The sequence below is a fragment of the Haliaeetus leucocephalus genome, unplaced genomic scaffold (genome assembly GCF_000737465.1).
Source record: "Haliaeetus leucocephalus isolate CR32 unplaced genomic scaffold, Haliaeetus_leucocephalus-4.0 Scaffold168, whole genome shotgun sequence".
NCBI classification, from domain to species: Eukaryota; Metazoa; Chordata; class Aves; order Accipitriformes; family Accipitridae; genus Haliaeetus; species Haliaeetus leucocephalus.
The window spans coordinates 1,776,433-1,802,512 of record NW_010972604.1 but is presented as its reverse complement, the minus strand read 5'-3'; the positions used below and the strand labels follow the sequence as shown (position 1 = coordinate 1,802,512).

At 44.3% G+C, this 26,080-nt stretch overlaps 1 protein-coding gene across 1 annotated transcript in view; it reads right to left on the bottom strand.

Annotated features, from left to right (window-relative positions):
* ALOX5 (arachidonate 5-lipoxygenase) overlaps positions 1-22,314 on the bottom strand; it is a 34,427-nt gene extending 12,113 nt beyond the window's left edge. Inside the window, exons 1-9 of the mRNA XM_010563509.1 lie at positions 22,122-22,314; positions 13,816-14,014; positions 11,908-11,989; positions 10,227-10,349; positions 4,674-4,780; positions 1,761-1,933; positions 911-1,057; positions 609-812; positions 292-378 (exon numbers count right to left, since the gene is read on the bottom strand). Of these exons, the coding sequence (XP_010561811.1) occupies positions 292-378; positions 609-812; positions 911-1,057; positions 1,761-1,933; positions 4,674-4,780; positions 10,227-10,349; positions 11,908-11,989; positions 13,816-14,014; positions 22,122-22,271 (1,272 nt within the window). The 5' untranslated portion in view covers positions 22,272-22,314. The remainder of the gene's footprint in view (positions 1-291; positions 379-608; positions 813-910; positions 1,058-1,760; positions 1,934-4,673; positions 4,781-10,226; positions 10,350-11,907; positions 11,990-13,815; positions 14,015-22,121) is intronic.
* Between the last annotated feature and the right edge of the window lie 3,766 nt (positions 22,315-26,080).

Genomic DNA, 26,080 nt, shown 5'->3' with positions numbered 1-26,080 from the left:
GCATATTATGTTACCTTGCACTCCTATACTCAAACCCCAAAGCCACATCAGCTATGAGTAAGTGAGATATTGACTCACTACTGACATTGACCAGTTCTGAATTGGCTACTTAGAGTTAAAAGATAACATCTTTAGCACACCACGGTATCAGTTCTGTGTGCCAGTTTCTCAGGTGATATTAGTTATGTTTGCCCCTTAGTAGAAAGGTAAAGAAACAAGGCAATATGTGATGGTAAAGGAACCATACAGAATCATGAAGAATAATGAAGATTCACAAACGGGATTACTTACCTTGTCAAAAAGGCCACATTCACAGATAAGCTGTTCTCGGGCTTTGGTATTGATGGCTATTGTGAACCGCATGTGTGGCACCAAGAGCTGTGAAATGGGATGAACAATGAAAGAAGGCAAACTCTCTGACTGAATTCAACAGCAATCAGGTGTAATGTTTGAAGTCCTGGAAGTTCTGGTGGCTTAGCTGTATGTTGCCTTGCAGGGCAGCCAGCCAAACTATCTCAGCTGAACTATCATCAGGACTTCCTTTTGCTTTGTCAAACTAATGCGATAACCTCCCTGACTCACATACATCCCTTCATGCAAGAACCAACCTTGAAGAGGGGATGTACAGCAGGCAGCTGCCGGAACATAGCTATGCTGAACACCTCTGAGACTAAGTGTGTCCGTAAGAGATGGGTCACTGTCTGGTGGATGTGGAAATCAGATGAGCGAACCCAAATTTTAGCTAGCAGCCAGTCATATGTGGCATCTGAAGGAAGGAATATGGGATTGTCTGGCCCAGGTTCTTGACCAAGCTGAAAGATATAAAAAGAATACAAAACCCCAAGTCATTCGTGTTTAAGGTGAGACAACAAGCAATGTGTCCCTTTAAAGACCCTGATAGTAAGCCCACCTGGATTGCAATGGGTACAATTTTATTCTCCAGATTCTTATACAGCAGACAGATGGGTGCAGCCAAGTACTGTATTGTGCACGGGTCTGTTTTATTGGCATCCACACCATCCAGCAGCTCGTAGTCCACAATGAAAATGTTTCCTTGCTGAGGGGGGGGGGGGGGAAAAAAAGCATGATGTGGTTTAACAGAGTGCAAGCAGCAAGGCTCAGAACAAAGATTAGGAAGTCTTGGCCAAAGGCTGGCTTGTGCCCTGTGGTTATGAGCGGCCACCAGCCCACCCCTTGCTCATGGTGGCTCAGGGATGATGCCATTGAGACAGCAAGCACCTTTACACAAACTACCTGCCTTGTGTCTGCTGAGTCTGATTTGGCATTCATACAGTGACACTAAGATGCAAACAAGTTTCACACTGCCAGCTGAAGAGACCCCCATGCTCATCATACAAACAAAAGCAAAGCACCATCCTTGCAAACCCTTCTTTAGTATGTTAGTTCAACTCTGCAGGTGACAACAGGGTAAGACCCTACCAGGAAAGGGAGAGGCACTTTTCCCCTCTGAGGCAGTAGGTCGATCCCTAACCTTTCAGAGGAAACTGCTGAAAAGGACTGTTCACCTCCTGGTGACATCTCTTTGATTGGACTTAGAGAAAGGCATGGCCTGCAACTCCAGGACAGCAGGAGAAAACAGTCAGCAGAAGTGTTGCCAGTCTGCAGAGACAACTGGCTTTGCCATGATCAACCATACAGCCTAAAGAGAGGAGATGTGGCTGAAGGCAGTTAGAACAGGGTTTGCAGGTTAGAGGATATGAGAAGGAACAGATGGAGTCCAACCTGACTCAGAGCCGTACCTTCACTTCCTCCTCCAGGGTCAGGTTCCTCTCCAGACTGCATTCTACCATATCCATAGTCACTGGCAACTTCTTGGGTATCTCTGTGCATCTCCGGATCAGCACAGGATTGCATCCATTCAGGAACTGGTAGCCAAACATAAAATCTTCCTTCCAGTGCTGCATCACATATTCTAAAGGAAAACCAAGCCTGGAGTATCAATAACTGCACTGCATCAATATCCTACCGCATTGTAGGATTCCTCCTTTCCTCCCCACTTTTTGTTATACTGCACTGCAACTTTGACTAAAGAAAGTAGCAAGAAAAGGCTTCAAAAGGTGCCATAGAATTTTAAGAAAAATCACTTAAGTTAAATGGACAATATAATCTTTGCTTTTCACTTTGAGAAGAATTAAATTGATAATAATTTGTTTCTCCATGTACAGAAGCAATGAGGAGTAAAATATTCCACTCCTATGAAAAATACTCTCTCCATCTGCAGACCACCTTGTCAGGTCTTCCATGATATATTTAAATCTCACTCTTCAAATTCTCAGGGTATACAATACAGAGGGATGAGTCCAGAAAAGATGGCACAGGCAGGAGAAGAGAAATACAGAGCAATGTGGGTAGGGAAAGAACAGCAGTGGCTGGAGCAGTTCTCTTAGGTGGAGCTGGGTGAGGGACACCTGGAGAAGGGGTCTGACTTTGACTCAGTAAAACTGCTCATTTTTTTCTTTTGCTTGTTTAACATTTATTTTCCTCTGTTTATATTCCAATTGCTAATGTAAACCCAGATTAACATCTCTTCTTAATAAAATACAGTTTGGGGTACTCCATCTCTTTACTGTTGCATATGTAGTACTACCGGATGTTTCCCACAATTGCAGTGTTCTGTTTCGTAATGTCGTGTCGCAACTTCAGCCTACAAATTCAGAGTCAGAAAAAACATGATTAAATGTGAAAAATCCCATTGGTGTCTTCAGGGGAAAAATGAAGCAAGTACAGTTTTCCACTGATGCCTATTTTCAGATAAGGGAGAACTTCTGAAAGCAATTTATTTTTCTTCAAAGAGTGAAAGGATGAAAAAGATAGGCCTGAAGGAATGCAGTAATAATTAAAAAAAAGTCTCAAAACTCACAATGCTTTCTAACAGAGCGGAAAAAAGTTAAGTTTACTTAAAGTTGACATTTACATCATCTCTGTCAATTGCATAATGAGTCTGGAGCTGTATCTGAAGTCTACACCAAGCAAAAAATGACTCATCACCTTGGACAGAAACTTCATGACTGAAAAATGCCTTGAATGACCTTCTCCATTAGCCTTGTTTCTGCCAAGGCTTGCAAATAAGCAGATTCAGAATTGCATTAATGTATCTGAGACTGATGCTTAACGTTTAAAACTCACAGAATTGGAGCTTTCCTCATGAGCATGGAAATGTTATTAATTAAATTAATTGTAGATCATATCTAATTCTTGTATTAAAAGTTTTAGGAAGCAATCTTATTAAGTGTAAAAAAATGCTGTAATTAGTTTTTAATAGCTCTGGCCACCTCGTGTGCTTTATTTTATACCCAAGACCGCAGAAATTACTCTTATTTCTGTTAACTGGTCCTTAGGCAGCCTGAAGAGGAGCAAAACTTGAGAGCAGGAGGAACTCTGCAGAGTCTGAACAGGCTATTCACACACATTTGTGGAGCCACACACTGTGTATCTATTATATCCAATATTACGGTAAAATAAAGTAAAATAATGTAATCATGGGCTATAGTGGAAGATTGGGTCTGGCTCACAAATCAAAAGCTTCCCAGCCCTGCTTTACAGAACTGACACCACAAACTTCAAAACCCATGTCTGCCTGCAATTCTTTTTAGTGCATTTTCAAGCAACTGCTCAGATTTCCACATTGAAAAGGGTTAAAGAAATTTTATCTTTGATATGTTAATACTACATCAATGGAGTTTTTAACAGTATGAAAGATACTGCAGAAACTGAATGGCCCTGAATACAAAAGTGAAACTCACACTCTTAGAGAGGGATTTTTGTCTTCTAGTAAGAAGATGCAAGTATAAAATGGAAAGCACAGCAGGACATTTAATGCAGTATGCACAACTAATTCTGACACATTTTTTAAAAGAGATGACATTTTGGATAAATGCCACAAGCCTTTTCAGGCCTAGCTCATGCTAATTTCCCGTAAGAATCACTGTTCCTCAGGTTGTGGTCTGACAGCCTGTCCTGGCTGCAGCAGGACCAAGTGAAGAGTTACAGCTCTCAGGTCATCCCCAGCTCTTTGCAACCCTATTGGCCTAACAACATGGGCTTTCATGCCTTAAATGAATTCTGTCAAAATGACCCCCGTTGGGAAAAATTTTCCACTGAAAAGCATTTGAGCTGCCCCATATATCATTACACAAATGGCCCATGAGAACTGACTGAGGGGAGCTACAGGTGAGGTTATGACAGCAGAACTGAGGTAGTGGTACCCTTCCCTTGTTGGGACAGGGTCAAGAAGCATTCAAAAATGCTATAAAAGATAATATGCTCTGAAAAGCGCTCCCACTAAGCTATCTCTAGGTTTAGATGCAAGATACTTATGAAAATTTATCCTATGAGACTTGCACATATCTGAAAATACATTTCTAAAAGCCAAAAGGGACTAAGATGCCCAACTGGCCTGACCTCCAGTACAGCTCAGGACAGAGAAGGCCACTGAGCGATTCCCAGTAATTTTAGTTTGTGTGAGGTCTTAGTTTCACTTTTTGGTCTTGCAGGCTGCTGGTGTGATCAGCAGTCTGAGATTACACTTTATTTATGAAAAATCATAGGAGAGCAGAAGTGCGGGTCAGCCACTTGCATTCTAATCAGATACGTACCAGACAACTAATTAGTCATTCTATGATGCAAACATGAGCAAATGCTGACAAACCCACCAGAGATTGTGTTGCTGATTCTGACAAAGATCCTCTCAAAATCTGCAAAATCACTCCAGGAGGACTGGAACATGTGCATGAAACGGTTGACATAGAGATTCTCCATCCTAAAAATAAAACGAAACAAAACATCTCTGAAAAAAATAATCTCCAGCTTCCTCAATACTCTTCCCCATTCTTTTCCACCCTTTTATATACCTGCACACAATAAATTTTTCAGTGGTGGAATGTGAGATTGGTCACCCTACAGAATTAAATTTGGTAACTGTACCTTTACACACAAGCCTGAAAGGCATCTCAAGGGCCCCGTCCCTGCTATTGCATTTACTGAACTCCATTCTAGAGTTGTTCTAGGCAGTCTACAATGGCAGTGCTTTAAGACCTATGTCATATAAAAACTATAGTCAGAAAAACTAGTGCTTCACACATTGTCAGTAGTTAGCATCAGCTGAGAGTGCCAAGATCATTATTAGCACCAGTTCAGAAAGGAGTATGGTGACACAAAGAGATTGAGTGATTTGTACAAAGCCCGAACAAACATAACCCAGGATCAGTCCAGCCGGTATTCCTAAACAGAGAACAGCTCCTGTAAGTTATCTCCACGACCAAGGCCATACTGGATCCCACACAGCGTGAGGCCTGAGTTTTGAGAGCTTTCTATTTGCTCAAGTAAATAGAGGTTAATGCTGGTTAAACTTGATGCTCATCTCTAACCTCAGGAATCAAGTCACTTGGTTGCAGACATCACATGAACATGGAGGGCTGGGAGCCGGAAACATCTGACTTAAAGGGCTAATTCAGCAAAGTATGCTATCTACAACAGTCAAGCAAGTTCACCTCATATGAGATGACAAGTCCTAAATTGTTACATAATGCTAAACTGTTTTTATTAAATAGAAATAATTTATTTTGACTAGAAAGCAAATAATGAATTTGAAAAAGAAAGCTGGCTTTCCACTAACACTTCCACTAACACTAACAAATGCACAAAGAAAAGCACACACATTGCACAAAGAAAAGCAAGATAGATAATGGAGTAAAGAAGGGTCACAGTGTTGCAGGAAATCCTCCCAAACAGAATTTGAGGGAGGAAGAATCTCAGGAGGGTGGATTTATAATCAGTAAACTTAGACTAAGGCACCTTAAAAAGAACTGGATTAGAAGTGACTGAAGAGGACGAAAAGCCTGGAAGAACAGCAAGTGGTAATCTGGAGGAGGACTCCAGACCAGCATGACCATAACCCAGACAAAGGAGCTGCTTCTGCACTGAGCCCACACAGGGTGCGTATAGAATGGACTGTTTCTACTGCTGCAGGTGGCAGTCAAGGTTAAGAGGTGCCTGGAGGCATGTTAGGGAGTAAACCTCAGGCAACTGTCTAGCCTGGAACAGGAGATGGCCTCTCCAGAGGTCTCTTCACACCTGACAGGGACAAAGAATGATCATACAGGGATCAAAGAGAGGGTAACTACTGGGCAGGACTTTCTGGATAGACACTAGGTGTCTGAATCACAGATGAACTTCAAGAGGAAGCATGACCTTGACCAGAAGTTTAAGTGATTTTAAACAACATAACTCAGTAGCTTGAGAGGAGTTACTTGAGACTGTCTCATTTGAGAGTTTCCACTAAAGGTCTTGTAGAGCCTCTGCCCTCCTTCAGAACTGCTCTGAGATTAGGAAACACTAGGCACATGAACCAGTATGTACTGCTCCTCTCCTGCCCAGGGCGCTCTTCCTACCTGGGGCTATTAGTCTGATCAAACCAAGCAGCAGGCACAGCACCTGGGATCTAGTCACAAACCTGCTACGGTTTGACCTGCTGAATGCCAGGCATACATTCATTCTCAGATGTTTCAAAGATTACTTCCTAAAGGAAGCAGTCTTTCACATTTCCTACCTTGGAACAAAATTCCAAAGGACTTAGGAAATAAAAGCCTGTTTTCCCCAAGAAATCAAGTACTCAGATGTCTCTGGTATATACTAGAAACCAGAGCAAGGAAAAAATGGCAAAGACTTGCTTGTAGAACTTAATCTGCCCAAATGCAAGACTAGTCCAAAATAGCTACGCAAGCGTGAGTTTCTGGCACAGAATCCAGGATGAGGGTTTCCATTTAGTGTAAGTCACGTCAGCATCAGAAACCTTCAGGATTATCCCCACCTACACATGATTAATCCTGTAAACTTAAAGAATTATCCAATGCCAACAGCATCTGAAGATCCAACCTTGCAACAGCAGAAGGAATCTCTGAGACATATCTCCTTCTTTGTAAGTTCACTTTTGCATGTCCCAAGCAAAAGGGCTTTCCCCTCCCCTCTTCCATTACCCCCTAAGTCTCATCTAACTCTCACAGCTCTCATATTTTTCCTTAAATGTGCTTGCTGCCCACTGCTATACCTGCCCTTGGATTTCCAAACACACCTCCCTGTCTTCCTTCCTACTGCACTCAAACTGAAGGAAGACCCCACGCCTTCCCCTATGTGTCTCCACTCCATTCATGCAGATAGTTGCCCCAAGCTCCCAAAGCACAACAGGGTAGCTAGATAAGGCCTATCAGACTCATTCTCCAAAGCTTTTCACGGTTCACCCAACCAAAGACATAGGTCTGGATTTTCAGCCAAATGTGCCAGGCAAGAAGCATTCTTGTTCCTTGGAAAAATCTCTTGTGTGTCATATCAGTTCTCCAGAATAGCTGGCTATCTTCAATAAAGTTTCAGGTTCCTACTTCATGGGGATGTGCCCTTATAGCCAATGACAAAAATAGATGTTCCTGCATTCTGTTGAATTGTTTGCAAATTTCACTTAGCTGCCACTCAGAATCTCTGACGATATGCTACTGACTGGCAGGATGGGATTGCTAGAAAGGGAACGTAGCCTCCAAATTGGTTATGTTTACTAATGGCAAATTAGTCATCTCCAGCTTTCAGATGCTGCTGCTCCTGCATCACTCAGATCTCCTAAATGAGCTGGGAAACAGCTGTTTCACACTGGTTAACACCATGCAAGAAGCAACAGCTCTTGGAAAACACAGGATTTGTAAGTTTGGAATACCATGCCATTGCTAGGGTAACAAGAGAAGATCCCAATGATCCTGCATGGGCTTTGCATATTTTCACACCTCTTCTCTTCCCTTAAAGGAGTTATTCCTTGTGTTTTCTGAGCTAGACTGTTTCCTGAAGCTGGGCCAAGAGAAGAGCTGCACAGTGTTTGCTTTCTTGCCTTGCTTGGAACCTCTTCTTGGTTTTGCCACAGTTTTATTCACAACAGCACAACACAACAACTATGATTTTTTTTGCCTTTTTCAGGATGGCCTCACCCCTGACTCTGTTTCATGGTGAACAGGTTGTATTGTTGTCCCACCTGATTGAATCTCAGAAGACTTCACAGATATGCATGGGGTCTTCTCCCAGCACTTTCTGGGAGGTAAAGAAAGTGAAATTATCAAATTTGATAAATTCAAATTGATAATCTAATTTATCAGTTTGCACACAGAGGGAAGATAAACTAAGAATTAGAGATTGGCAGTGGTAATCTGGCCTGCATTGTATTCAAGTCCCGATTACAGATCAAGAATGATCTCTTCTGGCCTTATAAAAAAATTGACTTGCCCTTTAAGCAACACTATGTAAACTTCCACACTTTTCTTTCTTATTTTTCTTGCCTTTTTTTTTTTTAAATTTATTTTCCCAAAGAACTATTTCTGATGGCCATTATCAAGTTCATTATCTGCTGACTAAAAGGCCCCTGCAGGGCTGGGTTCTAATACCTGTCTGTGGAAGAGGAACATCAGAGTCTAGGGTTTTCCAAGGATCTATGGTCAAGGCCCCAGATTCTTTAAAACTTCTTAAAGCTTTAAGAATCCACTGAATATTAAAGGACTACTTGAGGGTTAAGGTATTTCATGAGGTGAGACGGGACCTCAACTTCTGGCTCACATTAAAGATGAGAGATTTGGTTCTTCAGAAGTCTAAACATAGATATGAAGTTGAGGCAACACATGTGCCATTGGGTAAGCTTGGGGGGCAGGAAGTGTCTGTCTGTCTTTTGTACCATAACTCCTTGTGTGATCCCACAGCCACTTCTCTGGCATAAGAGCTAGTACTGCATTAAAAAGCTACAAAAGCACGCACTCTTCAGCCTGTTCCATTATTCTCCAACATCCTAGTTTGCATGAGATAGAAAGCTAGAGATCCCTGGTCTTCAAAGCTATTCAGCTGCCTTACTCCAATTAGCTCTGAAAGATCCAGGTCCACCTGGCCATATGTGCTGTGGAAACACACCCATCACCCTGTTCACACCTGCTGGAGATTTATTCTCCCGAAAAAAAGAAGAAAGATTTGCTGATGTTACAAAGCATCATTCCATTGTGAAAAACAGATGCCGGTGTGGGGGAGAGAGGAGGGAGGGAGAAGTCCAGAGCAGAGCTAATACAGCCAGGAAAAACATGTGTTCTTTGAAGCTTCCAATTTTCCAAACTAGAAAACAAGCAGGTAGATTCTCTCAGAACAAGCCATGCAGTTTAACTCTGTGTTAGTAGTGAAACTCAGCTGCATAAAAGTAACACTAAGAATGCTCTGACATGTAAGGTTTCTGCCACCATCAATTGCCCAGATGGACTCAGATAAGCAAGTATTCACTCTTATTAGCAGCTGTAAGTTTCTCAATATGGCTATTAAACGTCCTAGTTCTCGCCAACCTGTGCTTGATGATATAATCTCTAACTGATCACCCAAATAACGGGAGGAACACCTTTCCAAAACATGAAGAGACCAGCACATTAACAGAGTCACAGATGTAGAAGTTGCGGGTCACCTTGGACCAGCCTTGTCTCATCTCAGACTATCCCACCATCTGATAGTATGGTGGGTTGTCTGAGATAGTGTGATGTGACCTGGGTATGCGAGACAGATCAGAAGGGGACTCACAGGCCAGAGGGGTCCTATTTGCCTCATTAACCCTGTATTATTTCAAAGAGCTCTGCAGGATTGATTATTCAGGCTTATCCAATGGCCAGGACTCCCTTTTTTTCAATGACATGATACATGCAAGTGGGTGGATGGTGACTTTGTTGCCCCAAGCAGATTACACTCAGATGTGGTTAACTGATGAGCTGCTCAGAACAGCTTTTCTTCAGCAGGATCTCAAGGGTGCATTGATACCATCTTCTTTTGGTATGTGACTGAAACGCTTAATTATTGCAAATAGTCAGGTAGAGAAGTATCTCTAGGGGGCGACTCTGAGAACTAAGTCTCATGTGCCAATAGTCGTTCTTCCTATGCTTTTCACCAGTCCCTCCTCCATCCGTCTACAGCCAAAACAGTGTCTAATGAGAGTGCAGAGGCTCAGTCAGTTCCCAACATGAAAAGCTTAAAATATTGATATTTAAAAAAAAAACCAAAAAACACCCTTCAAATTCTTTCCTACTTTGATTGACTGCAGATCCAGCTGGGAGAAAAGAATCAATTGTGAGATTTCAGTGAAACCTAAAAGGTGATCAGATCCTTACCCTGCCCCAAAATAGATTTTGCAAAACTCCTACAGTTCCACAAACACTTACGCTTTAGAGTAGTTCAGAATGAAGTCAACTCCTTTCTCATTGTCAAACTGGATGTCACGAGGCAGGTCACTGTGAGAATGGGCGTCGATGCTCAGGGGAAAGCCTGGATGCCACTCCTTCCAGCTGAGAAAGCAAGAGAGGTTGGATTAACCATACAACCTTACCAGCATGAGAGCTGTGTCATTCCTTTACCTATGCTGCTTCTGTGGCTCAACTCTATAAAGTAAATTTGTGGCAGACTCATTTGGGCCAAAAATAGTGACTTGTACCACACCAATACCTACCAGTACCCTACAGAATCCTGAAGTACAATGGAAGGCATCTACCTGGCCACCTACCTTCACAAAACTTGAAGCAACTTAATATCTGTGATATTTCCAAACACTTGTCACATTTGGTTGAAATTGGCAGTAGCTTCAAATGTATTGGGAGGGGAGGGGACAGAGAGACAGACAGCTGCCCAATGCACACTCATTCTTGGGGCTACATTTTTTGCAGAACTGAGATACAGCAGCTAAAAGTACTCAGACATGTATTTAGGTTCCTCCAAAAGGCAACTCTGAGAGATGCAGACAGTCTTGATTCAGCTCCTCAGAACAGCCTTACCTCCTAGTGGTCACGGCACACATTCTCTGCCATGTATGTTCTTGCACTGTGCCCCATTTTTACTTCAAAACAAAAGAAGGGGATTTGTAAGAATACTGTTTCAATGGTATTTCCAAACTGCCCACCACATGCAGACTGCATTGTGTGTTATCAGTTATGCATCTGAATTGTAAATAGCTGTTTCCCTGGAATTACAAATGGTTTTGCCTTCCTTTTTGCATATGTAAATAAAATTTTGTGCCATGCCTCTTTTTGAACTATATTTTCCTCTGCTCTATTTCCCATAATTTGTAAGTAAGATCCTTTCTTAGTCAGATGATTATCAACAACTCATGTACCAAGCCTCAATCCATCAATTCGGAATGGACCCTCTGTCCTTCTGATCCTTACTCTCATGATAAGGAGATGCAAGTGCAAGAAACTTTTGTTATTTTAACAGAGAGTATGTCTCTAGGGAAAGGAAATGTCTAATGCCTTCTGGAGATACCCATTGATAAAAGATAGCATTTTCTCATTGTGACCTTGATTAGGAAAAAAAGTCTACGACAGTGTAAAGGTGGGTGTCACAACTGTGTTCTGATAGCACATTCCAGTCCACTCAAACACAGCCAGAACTTCCACTGCACCCCAGTGCAGGAAACAATGAAAACTAGCTTGCTGCAGCAGCCAAAAAGCTCCGGTAAGAGCTGACATGTTCGGATCATGTTCCAAAACTGGAGTATTGCTTGTAAAAGGCAAATGAAATCTGCCTTCAAATCTTCCTTGAAAGTACAACTGTGTGCCAGAGGGCCCACACAGAGACTGTACCAGTGAATTCCAACTTAAGCCTTCCAGATAGGCTTATCTGGGATTCAAGTTATCTCATAATGCCACTTGCAGCAGGATGATCATCACTTACAGTGAATTCCATCTAAGTAAAAATCATATATAGCCATATACCATATATGGTAACTGATGCTTTTTCTTCTCCAGCATTCCAGTAACTAGAGCAATATGATAATCTGAACATACTCTGCCAAACTGTGACCTAAAGAGAACAGGCCCCAGACCTTCTGAGGAGCTATAGGAAACTCACCGGTACGTTTTTTGACGGGTCTCAAGCTCTTTGCGTCTATGCTGTTTGAGAATCTGGGTCTTGTCATCCCGGGGGAGCTTTGCTGTGAAACAGGAAAGAGACAGGTTTATGAGGTTCCTCTACCTATCTCTGCCCAGGTCTTGAGAAGGAGAGCAAAGTTTCCAAACCTTCAAACTTCTGATCTATACCTTTACAAAGTTTCTGTGGGAAATGCTTACATGATCCAATTTAGTACCTCGAGTACAAACACAGGTCCCTAGAGAATCTGCGGAAGGAGATAAGCTCCAAACTTGGTGCCTTCAAGGGGCAGTTAGGTCAAGCTAGGAACATCTGTCTCAACCATATATAAAACCTGGATTCCTAGTGTAGACACTTGCTGTACATATCTAGTGTTAAATGGTCTGAATAGGGTCATGGGAATTAATTTTACATTTCAGTGTCTAAGGGAATTTTCATCAATAAGAGAAATCACAACATTGTTCCAGCTAATTTTCTCTGCTAAAAGATGTCTCCAGGAAATATCTCCTATCCTCTCTCCTTGAGCTGTGCTCTCCGCTGTCAGCTTGGGGCAATAATCATATCTTCTTATCATGAGAACAGGAAAAAAACTCAGTGAGGCTTCATTTCTAGACAGCTTGTTCTTCTGACCATGCATTCAATATACCATTAAATGACACAGAGACTTCCTTAGTGATCAGAGAAAGGGCAAGTTACGTGACTCACTTTACATACACAAATGGGAAGGCAGATAAAGCCAGCAGTTTCATGGAAATAGGTGTTTGGGGTGTGGAGTTGGAAATATCAGAGGTAATACAACTGATAACATACATGGCTAACAGTTTCCAGCTGGTTGTGTTCAAGTTACTAATAGGGTTTCACTTGCTTTTGTCCTTTACCTCACCATACTCTGAAAGCCACGCAAAGCTGTTTTCCACGAAAGTGTTACAGTTGTTATAAATCAAATTATGAAAAATGGAAAGTCCCTCTGGAGATCAAAAATAAACTGACACATAGCTGTGATTATAGGACAAAAGGCTTCATATGCAAAATTCCTCAGCCAGGAGTAGCCAAAAACTTAATGGGAAGATAAACATTTATTTCCTACCATCTCATATATTGTTTCAGCTGTTTTCAGGCACTCATGCTGCAGACCACTACAGCAGCCAACCTACTCTAGGAAGCACAGAGGGGAACAAGAAAACATCAGTGACAAATGTCTGCCCCAAGCCTGATCACAGCAAGTAGGTAGTCAGAGACAGTTAAAACACAAGTTTCAGGTCCAACAGGCCACTCTGAACACAGCACAGAAGTGCTGTAACACTTTCCTCAGTTGGTCACCACTACTTGCAGCAATCATATCCATCTCACCCTGCCTTCTCCTGGACTTGACAGCATGCAAAGAGAAGGGGTGAAAAGTGAAGCTGCTGTTTCAAGTCAGTCCTTGCACCTTCTGAGCAGCCTACTTTGGGATTTTATTTCACTCTCATGAAAACAAGACAATTTACAGGCAATTAATCATGGGCCACTTAGGGGCTTAGTAGGAAACAAAGACAGGACACTAATTCTAATTAGATCAAAAGGGCTTCCAGCAACGGAGATGTGGAGCAGACAAAAATTTGGCATTAGGGTCAGCCTTCAAATTCAAGACCAGTGTAACAAGCCAGCGTAAGGACTCTTCCTTGCATGTGCTTCCCAAAATATCCAACTCAACTGCCAGTGCCCAGTCCAACAAACTGCTCAGAAAGCAGTTCTAGTCAGCAGGGAAAGCCCATTCCCTAGGATGCAGCAGGGGACTGGCAGTGGGGCTCCATGTGAGAGAGAAGATTGGGAGATACATGGGGAAAGGGGAAGGAGAGGTAGAAGAATTCTAGATGTTCTGCAGGAGATCAGGTTTCTTATGGCTCTCACCTCTCCCATCTCGAAGGACAATCTCTTTCTCATCTGTAATCCAGCGGTAACATGGGAACTCCAAATAGTCACCCACTGGCGTTTTGACAGTCATATATTTAAGGTACCAGTCATCCTGGTACCAATATTTTCGTTTCTCAATTTTTATTAGCTGAATTTCTCCAAGGTCTTCTTCCACAGTCACGTCATAGGAGTCAACCTACAGAGCAGAATACAGTCAATGATCCACTGCATATGCAGGAAGCACAACACAAGCATACCTGGCCTTTCCTGATATGGCATGGGCACAACAGAACTTTCCAGCTTCTGGTGTGTGAGAAAAAGAGGACCTATTACTGGACTTCAATGCAACAGAAAAATTAATAAAACAACAAACAAGAACATGCAAAACACTCCAGAAATGGAGAAACATTTTTGTATGCAACCTAAAAATTATATTACTCCTTGAAATGTTTGCAAGTCTGACAAAAACATGCAGACCATGAAATCATTTACTGCTCTCCTAGCAGTAGCTGAAAGTGGTATGGCTAGGGCACATCTGTTCTTGCAACTGGAGTGGAAAGATGATCATGAGATTAACACATTGGACTAGGAATCTAAAGACCTGTGTGTATTAGTCATATGTGCTTCAGACTAAGGACAGCATCCAGGCCACGTAAATCTCTTTTGGTTTGGGCTTCCTGTGGCCGGTCTTCTTCAGTTCTCCATTTTTAAAATGAGGACAATGGTACACTTGGCTCAGATTTGGACAATGACACATTTTATGTTTGTACAGCTTAGATGTTCAAAGCAATTTAAGTAGCTAATTGAAAACAAGGTTCACAAGAACCCCATCTAGATCTGGAGGCACTTCATTCTTTCACTGTAAACAAGCCAGCATGTGGAAACATGGTTTAGCTCCTTCCTCAGTTTGGAGTTAACTCAAAGGCCTGACTCCTACAACACGGAGGGACCTCAGCCCAGACCTGCACAGCAGCTAGTCTCTTTAGTCCTTTCCCATGCTAAGGGTCTGGTCACAGGGTCTTTCCACTGAGCTGGTACTGAAGGCTAGGACCACCCATACCTGCTCCTTCAGGAGTGCCCTCATCCGTGGCCTACAGGGACAGGCCCCTGAAACCTTGAGTTATTGGCCATGCAGTGATCCAGGTGAGGAGCAGACCAGTCCTGGTGCTGCCCCTACATCAAGCTTTGCTGAGGTGTGAGGGCTGCAGCTCTGAACCTGGTCAGGCTGAGGAAGCAACTGCATACCATGCTTTCCCTTTCTTAATGACTGCTCCAGCAAGGCTACAAAGAAGTAGCAGTGAACATTTCCTCCTTCCATTTGAATTACAATGGCTTTGACTACCAAGCTCAGCATTTCTTCCATGTGGTAGGTCTGTTCTCAGCCCACAAATATGATTTGGCCTCTCAGGGTTTCACCATCAGATGGCTTGAAATGGATGGAGCCACTTGTCCCACCTTAGCTGCTAAGTGCTCTAGCTACTGAGGTGTGACGGGTGGCCTCACTGAAGGCCACAGAGAACTAGTCACCTAGACACACCAAGGTCAGGCACCGGTTCACTGTGTAAATAGCCTCTCCCACAACACTGCTTTCAGTGCTGCAGCTACATGGCCAGGCCTGGGAGAAGGACAGTTGTGGACATGGTGCTTCCCTTAGCACTTCTTGCCCATGCTAAGCACCCCTGACTCAGCACAATGGCTGTTATGAATGCTGACTTAAGTGCCTTGCTAAATTGCCTAACAGATTTAGGACAGTGAACACTTATCCCAGAGACGGGTACTTCAGTCCCCTCATGGGACTAACTTCTCAGGGATGCATGCAGTCTCTTACTGCATGTGGGAAGAGCACCCAGCAAATGACAGTTCTGGTGGCACTTGCACTGTTAGGCAATACCAGCATAGGAAGAAATGAGTAATTGTTTCAAATATGACCAGTAAGACACCATGTCATGCTAGGCAATTCAGGAGATCAGGAATTGACTCTCACTTTCCAAGAGTGTAAACACCTCAGGGCAAACCAGAGTAGCCAAGTGCTTATTGTCACAAAGCTGAGTGGGCTATGGCAACCATGGGAGCAGCAGCCAAAGCCCATTCTGCTCAGATGATCCTGCTAAGCTTCATGTGTTTACAAGTAGAGACTTCATTCTCGTGTGGTTTTTCTCAATGCAGTCAAAAATTTTAGAAACCAACCAGCTGCTGATATCAAAAGGATGAGGTGCTGCATCGACATGTTGCAGTGCCTGTAGAGACTCACCGGCCTCTGTGAGCTTTGTCACTTGGCTCCTGATCTAGACACCACACTCTGCTTGCTCTTTTCAGGAGCACTTTCTTAGTCTTCGCCAGGCATTTGATATATGCCCATTGTTCCTGTCTTACTTGCTAGAGAAAGGCTAATTCACATAAGGACCAAAACTGAAAAGTGAAGAAAGATTAAATTCCCGACAAGAGAAAGGAGAAAAAAAAAAAGTAATTTTTAAATGTCTTCAGATGGCACTTATTAATTCAACTGTTACAAAAGAAAGATTCATAGGAACTTGCACACATGTGACTGGAAGAACAAACATAAGAAGGATCCCTCGGCATCCCTTCCTCTCCCACTTTAACCCAAGCTTCCCCCATTATTGATGCAAAGTACCCTTTTCTATGAGCTATCCATGAATTACCAGCTGTGATGATCATTTTGGGATGAAGACATCTATCTGTCCATCAAAGTTTGGGATGACAGACCTCAGTTCTCTCATAACCCATTACATAAAAATACCAGCTTTCGTAAAGTTTGTCACATCTAATTGACTCACAGAAGCCAGAGAAAAATAAAAAACCCTTTAGGCTTTGAAGTCCACCCTGCAGACAATGAAACATTGTCCTTGCCTGTCTTTCCCTAAAGATGTTCTTCAATCAACTTTGAAACTGTCAGGCCATGATTGCTACACTGCAACTCATAAGAGGCTGTCTCATACTAACAAGGATATTGGAATTTCTTCTACTATGCAGCCTAATTTAATTTTAGGTTCAAATATTTAAAATGGGCGTGGATAGTGCTTATTTTGATTTGCTGATACTTAACAGACTAATCTTTCTGAGCTATATTCTCCCCATGTCTATTAAAGCAAAAGACATTGAACTGTTTCTTTTAAAAAGGAAGCCCATCATGTCTTAAACAAAAATTTGCAATGTTTATGTCAATAGCACACCCATACACATCAGGTGGTAACAAACAAACTGCTTCACAAATAGCATGGCAGTCCTTAGCAAGCTTGGGCTGACAGCATCTGTCTGCTAGGATGTGAACTGAGAGATGAAAATCACAGAGTTGAGATTTCAATGAACATATTAAAATGATGCTTGCCATTTTTCCTTGCATCTCCATAGCAGAAAAAAAGATAGTTCCTTCTGTAGAGCCAATAAATATACTAATTTTAAACATTTTTTTGAAAGTTTATGTTGCTGACTCTTCGATGCCTCCACCCCCACACTATCCAGAACAGCTAAAAGGATCATGTGTAAAGGTAAATTCATTCCCTTGATGGTTCATGATTTTGAAGCAGCTGGGGAGACTGAAAAATGTTGAGTGGCTTTTCTCAGAAATCACATTAACAGTGCCTTGAGCCACAGCTGTGACAGTCAGTGACTGTAGGTCATACCCCTGTGCTCCTGGCTAAGTGAATGGAGATTCCTCTCTCCCACAATGCTGGTTTCAAACACTGCCCTCATCTTTGCCTATCACCCTACACCCAATATTCTCAGCTTCACTCTTGTCAATTGGCACAAAGAGTTCTGGATGATGGCTAGAAAATGTAGATAACATGGTCAGATTGTTTCCCATTCTTCAAATCTTCTTTCCTGAAATAGGCAGCACTTGAACCATTTCCATTTCATGTTCATTTACCTGCAACTCCTGGTTTTCTCAGTAAAAACAGCATCAATAAACTCTTTACCAGGCTTGGGTTTCGCACTGAGTCAGTACTTCTGCAATTTCGTACTTCTTTCCAGGACCAGACAGCACTTTGCAGAAGAGTCCCTCGTCACAGGCTGTCATATCATGTACCTCAAACTCAGCCACTTCCTGCTTGTACACCCCTTTATGCAACTGCAATGCAAAATGAATTATCTCTTTCAATTTTACCACGATCTTGGTGCATCTGGCAGTCAGGAGCTGGAAGTAGCCACCTCGCAGAGACACAGTCCAAACGAATCCACAAACCTATGTGAATTATTACCTATTCATCACTACAAAGAGAATTTAAACATGTAAAGACTAATGCAATAACCTACAGAAGCAAATGATAAACTGCATCTGGATCAGATTCACTTTGTATTCAGCTACTTGGGATTTTTATGCTCCATCTTCTCACTCACTTCCAGTTCCAGGGCTAGCTGTGTACAAAGGAAGAATAAGGTGACCAAAGCCACTGTCTGGATAAGGGAAACGTACTGCGTTATTTTTAGCTCAAGTCCTCATGAAAACCCATTGCTGTCAAGTAATTAGTATGGCACAGAAAGTCTGAAATTAGTCTTATTTTCTCATCAACTCCTTGTTGCCCAAGATAACTGACTATCCTTTTTTAAATTCATCTTCTTTAAAGGTTCAGCTAACAACTTCATTTTTTAAAAATCCTCATTTCCACATATGTATTTCTATAGTTCTTATGATGTCACACCTATATATGTATATACACATCTAAGATTTAAATTAAAGAGCAATGTGAATCAGAACCAAAGAGTTGTTAGAAATGTCACATTAACAGCCAATCTTTGGAAGAAACTTATTCCTCTAGTAACAATCTCTTTGCTAATATTACAAGAGCCCTAAAATAGTTGCACAAGTCACTGTTGATGTAATGCAAAAAATTAGCCTAAATGTTCCAGAAGGTTTTTAATCTTTTTATGACCATCACAGTTCCCATTTTAATGGCACTTCTGAAAGTGAGGGTTCCCTCCTGATGTCTCACCCAGCTTTCGCTGCCTCCAAGCCAGCAATGCCATGGGCTCGCCTGAGATGACAATTTTGCTAATGCAGTAAAGGTGTGTCAGGTTACAAAGATGGTACAAGGTCCAGGTAAGACTTGACAGTTGGTCGCTCAAGGTTTCTATGGCATTTGTTGTATGAGGTCTCCTGATAAACACATGGCATCCCTGATGACTGCACAGTGAGCCAGAGATGCTAGGAGTTTTTACACACTTTGAGTTCAGAGTGAGATAACAGAATTAATGAAGGCTCTTGGACTGTTCAAACTCCCGTAGCATCCTGTTCAAGCAATTTAATCTCACACAAAACGTAAGGTCTTTCTTTTTGAGGAGAGACTCCTACTGACTAACCTGATATTGCCAAAAGGATGACACAGACTTTCTATAAGCACAAAGCTCTAAATGGAAAGAACTGTATTTCCCTTCTGGAAATATTTGTTTGTGTGTTTCTTTCAACAAAAGCAAGATCAGATGAAGGGGTAACAGGAAGAAAACAGAGAACTGAGTGACACCATAACACTTGCTTTGAAATCACTCGGCACTAACAGGAACTTACTCATAAGACACTGAGTAAAGAAGAGCAGCGATGGCTTTCTACATTGCCTGTGTCTAGTACTTGGAGTAAGTCAGACAAAAACTACAACTGAGCTAACATTGTGCAAATCCCTTCAGGTTTTTCCACATCCTTTTCCCTCAATCAACATTTGGCATGCAAATCTCCTACTCAGAACTGGCCCAAGCCCTCATTCATCATATCTAGTAATATGCACAATTTGCATTAATTCAAATGAAGACATTACCAGGATAATGGAACTACTGAGCCTCGCCCAACATTTAGAAAAGAAACTGGAAAGCAGACAAAGCCTTACAAGATAATACTGTAAAATTCTGGTCACCCACTGAAAAAGTGCATTTTTTTGCAAGTGTGTTCACAATTGAATTCTATGCAGAAAAAGAAAATTCCAGAGATGCTATTGAAAGAAACACTAAAGGCAGAACTGTGAAACTAGTTGCTACATTTTACAAACCAACCAACCTGAAAGGCTTCTGGCCTGCTTCAGTTTTATTTTTTTTGGTTTCGTATTGGTATTTTTCTCTTCCTTCCTTTTTTCTTTGCACAATGTATTAGTAAGACTCACAGTGTTTTGGGCACAATGTTACCTGAACAGGTGCCTGGAGAAGCACACTGCGCTCCCCAAGAAAACATCCTCAACAACAAAACTTAGCACATTGTACTTCAAGTGTCCAATGAGACACTTTACAGAACACAGAGTTATTCTCATTCTCCACAATAAATACATGCTGAAAAAACTGCCTGCATATTCGTAGTATCAGACACATAACAATTAATAGAAATAATTCATTTGGAGAGGAGCAAAAGTCCTCATCTGGATTTAGTCAAGAACCTTTGCACCTGAAAACAAGTTTGACAAAAAAAAACCAGTCCCAGCCTCAGAAAGCTTACTTAGCTAACAATGCATTTTATGTAAAATGCTAGGACCCAGATGAAGACCGTCAAATGTGCCTAAAAGCTACCTTCCCGAGGAGATGTAACTAGTCCTTTTGGGTGCACAGATCCTCTGCTGTAATGCTACTAACATCCACAAACCTTCGTTCATCGCTTCCTCACCCAGTGGGGTCCAGCGTTTGCAGGTACCTCTGCTCTTGCTGGACCTGCTCCCACAGCAGTTCAAGAGTTGCTGCTGAGCATGTACTTAATGCTCACATCATGGCATTTTCTCCCTGTGACAGGATCCAATCCAATCGGATGTTCAGAGTACTGCCAGGCTCTCTATCACAGCCATCTCTCAAAGACAGTGAAACCCTCTTTTGTAGCCCAGGGATAAAAGTAAACCGCCTGGTCGCTGGAGACCCTGGTGCTTATCTCCTCAGCTGGGCAGTGCTCATCCCTCCTGGGAAAGCACCCTAACCCTAAGTTTGCAGGACAGTGTGAGGTCTTCTTCAACCTCTCTTGCTAATGTTGCTAAGCTTCGCTTAAAATATGTGACTATTCACAGAATGAGAGAGAAAGAATGACTGAGCGTCCATTTGGGAGATTCAGATAACAAGGTTCTAAGCTAATGAATGTTTAATCATGAAGGAAAGTAACTTCAACAGCAGCGGCGGGTAAGTCCTCATACCTGAATTTGCTAGATCGTCTCCTCAGAACATCAGCTATAAACACCTGGGGACCATATCTACACGTGCCATCAACACTTATTTAAAAAGCTGACTTCTGTTACCCATATCTGTGACGTCTAATGCAGAAAAGACCAGATACCTAACTTAGGCTGTGAACCCCATGGTTAAAAAAAACACACCTAAAGGCAAAGCAGCACCATGACAGTGAAGTCTCACCCGTAGATGCAGTGGTATGTCTCATTTCCAAAGTGACTTATGAGCACTTTGTTAAAACTTTCAAAGTTGCTTAAATCTCATCAGACCTTTTGGAAACTGTGACGTAGGTTTCTAAATAAAATACACATTTTGGGAGGGGGAAAAAAAAATTACCTGAATCTATTATTTTCACAGGGGACAATACGCAAATAAATAAATGGCATTCTAAAACAGTGCTCACAGTATAAGCGATTACAGATGGATAGCCTGGATATTGTGATAAGATCACAGAGAGGACAGGGCACAACACGCAGCAGAAATCAAGGGTAGAAAGAATGGCATAGCCGATAGCCCGGTCCCAACTTCATTCTCACTCACGCTTGCATGTTCATGCTGTTTTCCAACTTTTATTGAAGTTCCCCTACAAACCTCCCTTGGCTGGCGTTGTAATTCCCACTGGAAGCTCTTACCTCTTCGTTTAATTCCTTGGTGATATCAGGGCTCTAATGACTAGTAAATAGTGACCCTAAACATCACCTGTCAACAGGATGCACAACACAACTTTTTTTAGTATTTGTAGGAAAGTGCAAGGACATCTGAAGGCCCGGTCTAAGCCAGAACCAAAGGGCCCCCTCCCTCCCCACGACTGACCAACCGCAGCCAGGGCTAACCTCCAGCACAGGGATGCCAGCGATGGGCGGCCGGGAATGGCAGCAGGCACCTCGGTGCCGGTGTCCCACTCCGGAGCGCCGGCACACGGGGACGGGAGCGTAAAAAAGCCCAGCCCTGCCGCAGTCCCTCGGGGCGCCGGGCGAGGTACCGCTGAAGGCTCCACCGTCCCCGGTCTTGCGGGTCCGGCCCGCGGCACCCGCGAAGGGAGATACGCGACGGCTCGTACGCGGTGAAAGCCCTCGGACGCCGCCGGGGCGGGGGGGAGAGGGAGAGACGGGACACGGGGCGGCCGCGGGGTGCGGGTCCCCCCCCCGCCCCGCTAGACTCACCGCGCCGCGCTCGAAGTCGTTGTAGAAAGGTTTGTCCAGGAGGTGCCTCTCGCTGCAGCCCGCCGTGCCCTCCAGGGTCAGGTACACGTAGTCGTCGGTGCCCGCGAACCACTGGCTGCCCGTGGCCACCGTCACCGTGTAGGACGGCATGGTCCCACCGACGCGGATCGCCCCGGCTCGGCTCTGCACGGCCCCACCGACCCGGCCCGACCCGCCGCTGCCGAGCCGCGCTCCTGCCCTAGCCCGGACCCTGCTCAGCGCCGCCTCCTCCTCCGCCACCGCACGGCTGCCCGCCCCTTCCCCAGCGCCCGGCACACCTACCCCGGTACCCTGCACAGCCCTCGCCGCAGCCCCCCCAGCCCCGACACCCCCGTGCTGCACCGCTGCCTGCTCCCCGCCCCTGTCCCGGCACAGCCGCCCTGCACCCTGCGCTGCAGCCCTGTCCCGCACCCTGCACTCAGCCCTAGTAGCGCACCTGCCCTCCAACTCTGCACCAGCTCCACGCCAGCACACTTTCCACAGCCCTGCGCGCAGCACTTTTCTCTTGATATTCTTCCACAGTTGCACAATCCTGCACAGCACTCGGGGCTCTGAGCATGCAGCACGCTGCTCTGCAGAGGAATCCTGCTCCGGCCAGGCACAGCTGCGCACAGCCTTGCACAGCTCACTCTCGCTCGGCTCGGTATGCCTCACCACCTCTACGCTTACTGGATTTCATCCACACACCCTCAAACTGCTCTGCACTGTCTAACCTCACCTCCTAATCACCCCAGTTTGCAGGCATACACACTCTTCTGTGCCCAAACCTTACACGTGCACTACACCAGCTCAACACACTACCATTATCTACCCCGACACGTACACTGCATATATCCCATTCTCTTTATTGTCCGGAGTTACTCACTCTATACGCACACCATACTACACCCTCATTATATACACCAAATTTGCAAATCCATATACAACTCGCCCTTTTCTCAGGTCTAGACCGCCATGTGCACTATTGCTGGTATGTTTTATTCCCTGCATTCCTCCAAGCTTCTCAAACACCCTGTTGTCTTTGCACAACTGTGCATAACGCTAACTGCCAGCATATCTACACATCAGAGCTGTACACACACAACCAAACCCCCATTTCCACAAAGCACTCTAAAAATCCCACAATTTCACGTTCCCACCCTGAGTATACCAAGCACCGAATACCTGCTATCATTAAGGCAACAGAAGAGCTGGCTGGGCTTCTTCCACAGCCCAACCTACCCCACAGAAAATAACCCCATAGCAGCAACACTGCACACTTAGCACTTAGGCATCAAGACCGCTAATGCTATTCTCCTGCATTTTCATCAGGCAACCAAACACCACATGCTATCACCCCTGGCACCTCACTCATGATCTTCCTTCATGCTGCTGCCAGCAGCAGCTGCATGATACTGTGCTGAAAGGAGCCAGGTTGCCGCTTTTGGAGATCCCAGTGTCATTCCACCATTGCTCTGGGATCAGACCAAGCTCCTTGTTTCCTTGCTGTCAGGCAGTTTGCTAGCTGGCCTCTGTGCTTTTGCAAATTTCTAGTGACAGGTACGCAGAGCAAGCTAAATCAAAACCATCTCAGAAGTGCTTTTCTCGTGGTACACTTGCACCTCAGGTACTGTGCTGGATTATTTAGTGTCATACACATCATACTTTGTTAGCACTTTCAGCCCGAGGCACTCTCTGCCCACAGGTGAGGCTGAGTGGGCATTATCAGCCACCAACCATCAAATACAAAGGAAGAGAGCAATTAAAGTCAACAGCTGGAAGCTGCTGCTGCCTCTACCCACCTCTGTTCTGGTAAGCCCAATTGCAGAGTGCCTCATGCCTCACTCCAGCACGGCTGCTGCATCTTGGATCACTGTGCAACACCTCAAGATATGCTTATGGAGTCTCTGCTTCAGCTTCTAAAATTGCAGCTACTGAAGATACATTGTGGCCCGTCTTATGCACTGTGGCCAGCCAGTGGTGGCCACACAGCAATGGGGACAACCTGCGATGCCCTGGAAAGATTCCTGTTCTTCTGTCACAGAAGTGTGATGTTACTGGGCTACGCTCATCCAGACAAGTCAGGGAAGGTCTTCTGCATCTCTTCTGTACTAATAGAGACTCAACCATTTGCTATATAATGACTCAGATTTCAAGGCTCTCCCAACATTCAGAGTATGTATCTTCATATAGGCATATAAAAAAAATCCACTGTGCCTGCCTTGGCTCTACCGAATTGCTTAGCATGAATTTCTAGTCTGCTGCTACTTTTTAAGTAACACCCAGAAGTGCAAGATTGCCAACTGTAACATGGCGTATCTGAGGCAGCTGCAGAATCCCAGCCCAGAGATCTGATTGCTCCTCCTGAGATTTAACAAACAAGGGATCCTTACTGGTGCACACGATCCCTTCCATCGACAATGTTACCCCATAAAAGTCCACCATAATCTTGGAAGTTCTTCCTTGGGTTCCTCTTTCCTTTACATAAGATTTCAAAAACATCATGCATCAGTTTCGTTTTTGCACAAGTGCTGTCAGCCCTAAAGTTTCCAAATTTAGGTTCACAGCCTTCACTGAAAGATATATCTGAAACCCTTCTTAACACAGCAAGTGCTTCAGAATCAGCTTTTGTCAGACACAAGGCCACCTTCTGGGCACCTTCATTTTTGCTGCAAATATGGAGCAAAGTGGTGTTCAAACCTTGAGCGGTGAGTTTCCATGTTTCTTTGTGTTTCAGCTCTGATGCAGCATTTGAAGTCTTTGTCCTGTTCCCCTGGGTCATCAGTTCTGTTTGTTTTCAGACCAGTTCAGGTCTCTTCTGTACTGAGGTGTGACTGGGGAGTCTCCCTACAGCGTTACAACTCCTCTTACCAACTCATTAAAGAAAATAGTAGATAAGCTCAGTCCTGTACATGAAATTTGTAGGAATGGATGTTACCTCTCACCAGCCCCTTCACAGCTATGTCTCTTTTTAGTCTGTTCCTTCAGCACCTCTCACTTTTATCATGTTTTCCACCTTCAGAGATTTATTGATAATATTTACTGTTGGTAGAATTTCAAATGCCTCACCAAAATCCTGCCAAGCAAAATGGCAGGCAGGATATGCAAAAAACAAATCAAACCGTTTTATCAAGAGACTATGATATTTCACCCCTGAGGAGACCCTCACCGTATGAGACGCCAACACAATCCTCTACCGTGTCTTAACTGATGGCTGCTTGATGTCAAACAAGGAAGACATTTTTGGAAGCAGCAGTTGGATCCCACAGCTGGATCCAAGGTGAATGTCCTAAAGATTAGGCCATGGGATCAGACACTGACTTGCATTGCAGCGTTCCCCCTGCTCCCCCAACACCACTCTGGACCTCCCTTGACATGGCGACCGAACGGCAAGGGGAAGACGGTGCCGCACCGTGCACACGGTACGCCTCCCGGCGACGGAGAGGGAGGCTTGAGCCGTTCGGGCCGAGGAAGACCCAGTTTCCGAAACCACCAACGCCCTTAAGGCACACGGCCATCCTCACCGCTTCTGCCTGCTCCTCCAGCTGCTGCGCTTCAAAGCAGACTACCGAGCCCTTTGGTAAGGCGGTGGCGGAGGGCATGGAGACCAAGGGAGATGCAGCCTGCAAGACGCACGCTGGGATCGGGGGCTTCCTGGCCCACGTGCCAGGCGGCACCCCTGCCCCGGGCACCGAGGACCGGCAGTCCGCGCATGGGCCAGGCGCTCAGACTCCGCCGCCGCCTCTAATACCGAAGGCTTTGGGCCGCAAGGTCCCTCTGGACCTCGGGTAGATCGCAGTCCCCGCGAAGCCCGAGCCTGGGAGCGAGCAGGGTTTGCAATCGCCGCGGGAGGGAGACGGCCCGCACCCGCCTGCGGACCCGCCCCACGGAAAGCGCCCGCGCGGGAGCGGCGGGAGCGGCGGGAGCGGCGGGAGCGGCGG